The sequence below is a fragment of the Gavialis gangeticus genome, unplaced genomic scaffold (genome assembly GCF_001723915.1).
Source record: "Gavialis gangeticus isolate Ggan-Ray unplaced genomic scaffold, GavGan_comp1, whole genome shotgun sequence".
Classification (NCBI taxonomy): Eukaryota; Metazoa; Chordata; order Crocodylia; family Gavialidae; genus Gavialis; species Gavialis gangeticus.
This window is the reverse complement of record NW_017729022.1, coordinates 22,581,540-22,590,063: the sequence shown is the minus strand read 5'-3', so window position 1 is coordinate 22,590,063 and position 8,524 is coordinate 22,581,540. Positions and strand designations below refer to the sequence as shown.

At 42.3% G+C, this 8,524-nt stretch overlaps 1 protein-coding gene across 2 annotated transcripts in view; it reads right to left on the bottom strand.

Moving 5' to 3' along the window:
* TBC1D30 (TBC1 domain family member 30) overlaps positions 1-8,524 on the bottom strand; it is a 69,785-nt gene that overhangs the window by 11,098 nt on the left and 50,163 nt on the right. For both annotated transcript variants that reach the window (XM_019514667.1, XM_019514668.1), the window contains exon 8: positions 3,440-3,545. In XM_019514667.1, the coding sequence (XP_019370212.1) occupies positions 3,440-3,545 (106 nt within the window). The remainder of the gene's footprint in view (positions 1-3,439; positions 3,546-8,524) is intronic.

Below are 8,524 nucleotides of genomic sequence, written 5' to 3'. Positions count from 1 at the left end.
TTTTTTTTTTTTTTTTTTTTTTAATTAAAAAGGGGTGAAATCTATCCCAAGAGAAAGCTAATAGGGAGAGCCTCAAAATTAAGATGATGGTAGCATGTGCGTGCGTGCGTGCAACAGAATTATTGAAAGAGTATACACAGAACTTGTATATAGGAGCAGGTCGGAGGGAGGGGGAATAGAGGTCAAAGAAATACACCGTCTTCACTGAAGACAGTGAAACAGCCAAATGGCTTATAGTCAAAACTTCTCTCAAGGACAGAATCACCTCAATGTTCAGCAAATATTCACCACTACATTTCTGATTTGGAAATATATAAATTATGAGTAAAATGGACTATAACCCCTTCGTTATCAGTTCTGGGCGACTCCTCTGAAGAAGCTGAAAACAATATGAAATATACCTATTAAACTGGGTGTGACAGTAGGGATGGTATACATCCGCTAAGTACCCCAGGGACCCCCAGTCGACCCCAAATGGGCTGAGCAAAAAGAGAACTTACTTTTAGAGCAGGGAGAGCCGGACTGTGGCAATTTAAGGAAGAATTTCTTTATTAAGGAAAAATTTCTTTACTGTCCGAGCCCCCAAGGTCTGGAACAGCCTGCCATTGGAGGCTACATTGAACACCTTCAAGAGCAAATTGGATGCTTATCTTGCTGGGATCCTATGACCCCAGCTGACTTCCTGCCCTTAGCGCGGGGGGCTGGACTCGATGATCTTCCGAGGTCCCTTCCAGACCTGTCTATGAAATCTATGAAATGTGCAGTGCCACCACCATGATTTAAAAGCTTCCTGTCAATCAAGCTAGGCAGCACCCAGCTGATGATGTCAGCTGCTGGTGCCGCTGCAGGAAATGTAAAAGGCACTCAGAGTGTCAGCACGGGAGGAGAGAGAACTGCCTCCAGGCCCGCAGAGGCTGGGGCAGGAGTGTTCTTGGTGCACCATGGCAGCGGGATGCTAGGGCCCCTAGGGACACACTAGTACAGGGCAAGGAGGCCACAACATGCTGAGGCCAGAGCAATGGGTCCAGCCTGGCCTGGTGGGGCAGCTCCCATAAGGAGTGAAGAGGATGACATAACTCAATCAGGGCATTTGTCTTAATTTTTTTTTCTTCCAGAACACAGGCTTTTGCATTTGTTTGTTTTTTTATAACATTAGCTTTGATTTACAGAGGCCCCCAAGGCCAGGGCCTCAGTGGCCCTTTACCTAAAGCCTGCCTGGGTGAGCAGGACCTAGAGAGCAGGAACCAGGCTGACAGCCACAAGAGGGCCAGAGAAACTCTATCTGACCCAGCCAGCCATTCACAAAAGAAGTGGAAGTTGGAACACTGGGCAACAAATGCCGGGACTGGATGTAGCCGAAGCTACGGCATACAACCATAATGCCTCAACACCTATGGTTGGCATGTGGCTGGGGTGTAGGGAAGGCAAAGCCCCATCATCAACCACATCCAGACTGTGAGTAGCCGTAGCAGGGAAATTCACCATCTCATCACTGAACCCCTCCTTAGAGTTCTATTAACACCAAGTCATGGCAGGAGAATTGAGGGAGAAGACCCTACTTTAGGTACCCTCCAGAGCGGTAGTTGAAGAAGTGAAGGTGTTACAGTGGATCTTATCACTATTTGATTTTTTTTTTCAATATTGTTTCCATTTGCACAGAAAATAGTTCATGTTTTAAGACATAAGATCGCTACATCGTAGTGACACAGAAGAATTAAGCAGACCCTTCTGCTCCAGGAGGAAAAAGCATTAGAGATGGTGAACTCCTCTATTAGCTAAAACATTATGCAATAATCTTAGTGGTTACTTTCAGCACTGCACAGCAAGTATGTACTTTGCATTAAGCATCTCCTGTTTAGGTGAGAAGAAATTGCTAATCAAAACAAGTTAAATATAAAAAAGGATAATTTCATTAATAGCTTACAATGATTAAAAGAGCTTTCTTTCCCTTTAGTTACCAGTGGTTTGTCTTCCATGATACACACTAGGAAGAAAAACCTTGTGCCTGAGTCTTTAGCTCACTGCAACTTCACCAACATTATTTTGTATAACAAGGGTCACATCGTGATTTCGTATTGCACATCAAGCAAGGCATTGAAATATAATGAGTACAAAGAAGGCAACAGCTTGCACTGACATTTATCACTTCCTCCTCAACATTTAACTTGCCTTTTGAAGCATTGTAACACGGATTTAAAAATGTGTGGGGGTAAATCCCATACAAAGGAACGATTAAAACAAATTAAGCCAAATTATTCACATCTTCCATTCCTAATACTCTTTCACAAAGCAAAAAGAAGCAATTTCTGTTAAATTACCTTTTTTCCCCTCAACTTTACCCAACTTCAGAAGAGAATTTTCCTGTGTAGCCAAGAAAAGCTTTCAAAACAAGAATGTTAGTTAAGAGGATGACAAAAACCTTCTCCAGGCTTATTATTTTGAGAGAGTCCAAATTGACATTCTAAGAATCAGAACTCTTGAGTCAGATCCCACCTCACCCTCTAGTATTACACGCGAATTATTCACTCCAATAATTGCACCCAGTTAGTCAGTAGACACTAATGTGGTCAATGGGAGCTTTGTTGCAGAGTCAGTGCAATTGGTTCCAATTTGCAACTCACAATAGAAAGTATAATGCAATTACTTTATAGTGGCACAAGGATTTTTTGAGCTGATCAAGTCACCCACAATGTCAAAAGGATATATTCTAATGAATATGTAACAGAAAGAGATGGAAATAAGATTAAGATTAAAATGCACAAAACTTAATCACACCAAATATAACACTCAAACGTTAAGTTGTTGACAGTGCATCCACTTATACAAAACTGGGTTAGCACCTTCGGAAATGGAGCCCAAGGCTGCATCAATGAATTTCTGGTCAGTGCTAGGGACAGCCGCTGTAAACACATGCCCTGCCCACTCACTCGCTTCTGTTTTGTATGAGCCACATGCTGCAAATCTGTCATGTAGGTCTTTTTTGGCATGCAGCTAGGATGCACGCAGTGTTCTGTTTCTCAGTTGCCACTGTGTTCATGAGAATGACAGTTATATGACATTTTTTTCAGTACATAGTAGTCATGGAGCAGGAACAAGTGAATGGATCAAGTTTTTATAGCAGTGCTCCCAGACAATCCCTAACACAAGGTAGAGCTGCCCCAACAGTTTTCTACATGTAGCTTATAATAGATGAAAAATTAAAAAAAAAATAGGATTTTTTTTTTTACTTTAGCCATAAACGAAGGAGTTGCCTCACTGATGTTTAAGTTTAACAGAAGGATACTGGTTTTTGTCCTTGGAAGAATTCAAGATTCCACAATATTTGACCAAAAATCTTATTATTTAGATGCAGGAAATTGACAACTGTTTAAAGAAGAGAAACATACTAATAATCGTTATATTATTAATCATGTTATATTATTAATCACTTTGTACTAACCTGCATAAGTTCATTGCTGTCAATCAGACTGTCTTCCAACATCTCCTGGGTTAGTTTGCCCATGGTACTATAGAATTCATCTGCAGTTTCACAACATTCAATTTGCCTATAATCACAACATCATTTTTTGATATATAAACTGATTGCATATTTTTAAAAAAATCAGCTGTATTTTCTGCAGGGTAAGTATATAGCATGGCCCCCCATGACTGGCTGCACCCTCATTATGAAATCCAAATGGAATGGTCACCAGCACCAAGTGTTGGGGAAAGAAGGGAGACTACTTTACTAAAATTCAGACTGAAGGTAGCATGAAGTAGGAAAAAGCAACCTGCAGCGTAGTAATTGGAACCGCACTGGTGTTGTGCATGGTATAAGAATCTGAGTACAACAAGGAATACGTTTTTAATTTAAAAATTCCAATGAATATAATTACAATATGTTGACAATCAGCTTTCTATTTAATGTTTTTAAAATGGTGACTTACAATACCTCCTCAGCTTTTATCATCCCTCTCTGATTTTGTTTCACTTCACTTTCCGATCCGTGCTAATGGTGTACATTTTTCCTATGTCATTTTTCATTTCTACTGTTTGCTCCTCTCACCTTCATACCTTAACCCCTCTCTTGTCCTCTCTGTGTTCTGAATCTTCACAGGCTTTGAAAGGAAGCCTGTGTTTGGTTCTCTGCTACCTTCTATAGATTTAAATCTGTTTGCTTCTTCCAGCAACACTTCATTTATTCTTCTCTAGTATATTTACTCACTCCCCCACACCCAGTCACACACAGGTCCTCCTCACTCTGCTCTTTTTCTATGAGAACCAGTGACCCCTGGGTCATAACAAGAAAATGAACCAACAGCAACTCTCCATCCCATCTTCTCCCCAAGGGCGTACAAGCCTTAAATTGTCAGAAATGGAGTATTAAGTGAAGCAGCAGAATTTCTCTAGAATCCTTTAGAAAAGAAAAAGCAGCTCCTCCAACAATTCAAAGAAAGGAGCAGAGACTTCTCGGCTCTCTCAACACGCCTCTGCCTTATGGTTCACATGCAGTAGAAGGCAGAGACTAACTGAACAGACCTTTGCAGTTTAGGAGTCAACTATCCCATCACACAACTGTCATTTTGCTTGGTATGGCAGTCTGGACCCAAAGCAAATATTTTAGTAGAATTAGAAAAAATGAATAAAGTACTGCTCAGTGCAGACCACAGGAAAAATGTCTCAATGTATGTTGCACTATTTTCTTACTATATCTCCCAGTTGCCCTTACTGCTAGAGACAGGATCCTCTTCTGTTTTTCAATGAATTCCAAGGAACATAAAATTTCCTTACAGAAGATGAAATTGCCAGTTAGTGGAGGCATTGGGTAGGTATATGCATACTGTTGGCTCTTCTCTTTGGGCATGCACCAGGTCAAAGTCCACAGATTCCCTCTTCCTAGACAGAGAAAATGAGAAACATGTTCCTACCCTCTTAGCCAGGAAGCTGCTGGTAAGACTGGATTTCTTAATTTCCACAGAGCAAGATGGCTGGGAAGAAACAGGAGTTTAAACTACTTTTTAAAAATCAAAACCATTAGTACTGCATTGAATTCAATGCAGTTAAGACCCTGCTGCCAAATCTCTGAAAGGATGTCAACTTTATAATGCTTTGTATAAATGTAAGAGGAAAAACCAAATTGCTACTTTGTATGTAATGCGCCCAAGAGGGGGACAACAGCCTAGTGCAATGTACTGTTAAACTCTGCTTCACGAGCTTTGATTAACAGATGCACTAACATGATCAAATGGGAAAAGCTTTTGAACATGCCATGTACTTCTTCAGAAGTCCATGAAAGAAGAATAATGAATATTGTTCCCTCTGGTTTTTCTGAAATAGCATTTGATCAGTCTTCAGATAACCACTTAGGTATAATAAAACGAAGACAGAACTATTGGGGATAAATCACTATCTACAAGAGACAATAAAAGACAGTAAGAGCCTCTCAAAGACAATAAAAAGTCCTTTTTTAGATATGTGGGGAGCTGAAGGAAAAGCAAGGGTAACATTGGACCCCTGCTAAACCATATAAGACAACTGACAACTGACGCCCAGGAAAAAGCCAACCTGCTTAATGGGTATTTTGCATTGGTTTTTCACCAGCCCCAAGGGACAGCCCTACTTAATATAGTATGGGACAGCCAGGGTGATGGAGAATTATTACCCTTCATCAATGTAAACCATATGAAGGAACACCTCGAGAGGCTGGACACCTTCAAGTCAGCTGGCACAGAACGTTTACACCCCAGGGTACTCAGGGAGCTGGCAGGCATCGTAGTTCAGCCCCTGGCACAGATCTTCAAGAACTTGTGGCGCTCAGGTGAAGTGCCTGATGATTGGAAGAATTCAATGTGGTGCCTATCTTCAAGAAAGGGAGGAAAGTAGATCTGGGAAACTACAGGCCTATCAGTCTGACCTCTATCCCGGGGAAGATTTTGGAAAAAATTATCAAAGAGACCATTCTTGACAAATTGGCTGATGGCAACATCCTGAGGGATAGCCAGCATGGGTTTGTTGCGGGTAGGTCTTGCCTGACCAATCTCATCTCTTTCTATGACCGGGTGACATATCACCTGGACAAGGGAGAAGAGATTGACATCATATATCTTGATTTTAAAAAAGCCTTCAATCTGGTGTCCCATGATCATCTCATGGAAAAATTGGCCAACTGTGGCCTCGGCTACATCACAGTCCAATGGCTAGGGAACTGGTTCCAAGGTCAGACCCAGAGAGTGGTAGTCGATGTAATAAATCATCATGGTACGCCATGACCAGTGGTTCCATCCTTGGGCCTATACTCTAACATTTTTGTTAAATGATGTGGACATTGGAATCGGGAGCGGACTGGCCAAGTTCGCCGATGACACCAGACTTTGGGGTAAAGCAACCACACCTGAGGACAGGATGGTGATCCAAGCTGACCTAGACAGGCTCAGAAAGTGGGCAGACAAAAACCTGATGGCGTTCAACACCGAAAAATGCAAGGTACTCCACCTAAGGGGAAAATAACCCCACAGCATGTTTATAGGCTCAGTAGTGCTATACTTGCTAGCACCATGGCTGAAAGGGACTTAGGGGTCATAATTGACCAAAGGATGAATATTAGCCACCAAAGCAATGTTGCAGCTGGTAAAGCAAGCAAAACTTTGGCTTGCATTCATAGATGCTTATCAAGCAAATCCCAGAATGTCATCCTCCCACCGTCCTCGGCCTTGGTGAGGCCACAGCTGGAGTACTGCATCCCATTCTGGGCTCCACAATTTAAAAAGGATGTGGAGAAGCTTGAGAGAGTCGAGAGGAGAGCCACACCCATGGTCAGAATGCAGGAGAACAGGCCTTCAATGAGAGGCTGTGAGCCATGGGACTTTTCAGCCTGGAAAAGCATAGGCTCAGGGGGGACCTGGTGGCTGCCTATAAGTATATAAGGGGTGTGCATCAGGATCTGGAGAAATGCCTATTCACCAGAGCACCCTAAGATGACAACGTCAAAAGGTCACAAACTCCTCCAAGACCATTTCAGGCTGGACATAAGGAAGAACTTCTTTACTGTCCGAGCCCCCAAGGTCTGGAACAGACTGCCTCCAGAGGTGGTGCAAGCACCTACTCTGTACTCCTTTAAGAGACATTTAGATGTTTATCTCGCTGGGATCCTTTGACCCCAACTGACTTCCTACCCCTGGGGCAGGGGGCTGGACTCGATGATCTTCTGAGGTCCCTTCTAGCCCTGATGTCTATGAAATCTATGAAGATCAAGAACAAGTTATGAGATCTATATGTATCAATTAAGAATAACAACAGTATCTTTGCTCTCATATAGCATCTTCCATTTAAAGACCTTGACAAATTGGAAGATTAGACCAAAAGAAATCTCAAGAGGTTCAATAAGGACAAGTCCAAAGTCCTGCACTTAGGACAGAACAATCCCATGCACTGGTACAATTTGGGAACCGACCGATTAGGCAGCAGCTCTACAGAAAAGGACCTGGGGGTTACAGTGGACAATAAGCTGAATATGAGCCAACAGTGTGCCAGTGTTGCAAAGAAGGCTAACAGCATGACATTACTAGGAGCATTGCCAGCAGATCAAGGGAAGTGATTCCCTTTATTCAGCACTGGTGAGACTGAATACATCTGGAGCACTGTGTCCAGTTTTGGGCACCCCACTACAGAAAGAATGTGGACAAACTGGAGATAGTACAGTGGAGGGCAACAACAATGGGGGGGGGGACACATGAGAGCTGAGGAGAGGCTAAGGGAACTGGTTTTACTTAGTCTGGGAAAGAGAAGACTGAGGGGGGATTTAATAGCAGCCTTCAACTACAGGGTGGTTCCAAAGAGGATGGAGCTGGACTGTTCTCAGTGGTGGCAGATGACAGAAGGAGCACTGGTCTCAACTTGCAGCAAGGGAAGTTTAGGTTGGATATTAGGAAAATCTCTCTCACTAGGAGGGTAGTAAAACACTGGGACAGGTTACCTTGAGAAGTTATGGAATCTCCATCCTTGAAGGTTTTTAAGACCTGGTTAGACAAAGCCTTGACTGGGATGATCTAGTTGGGGCTGGTCCTGCTTTGAGCAGGGGTTTGGACTAGATAACCTCCTGAGGTCCTTTCCAACCCTAATTTCGTATGATTCTACATCAACACATTTTGCAAACATTGATTTCACAGTATCCTTGAGAGGCAAGTAAATATTATCATCCCCATATATAGATACATGGAATTTACAGAGTATAAATATTTATCAAACGTTTTGCAAGAAATCTGGTAAAACTGGAATTATAAACAGTTTCTTTTGGCTCCTAATCCTATGGATTAACCTAGTGATTCTCAACCAGGGTGTTCTGGCATCCCAAGGTGCCACAGGGTTAGCATTGTATACAAACACCTACACATGATTAACAAGATGAATGCAGAGATTTCAAATAGGCATCTACAGTGTCAGAAACATTCTGACCTGTTGTGGCCTTTCTGAGTTCTTTGCAGAAGAACTGTTCTAGTATTTTTTCATAGCCAAAAAACAAGTGAAAGCTAAATGCTGGTATTTTCTG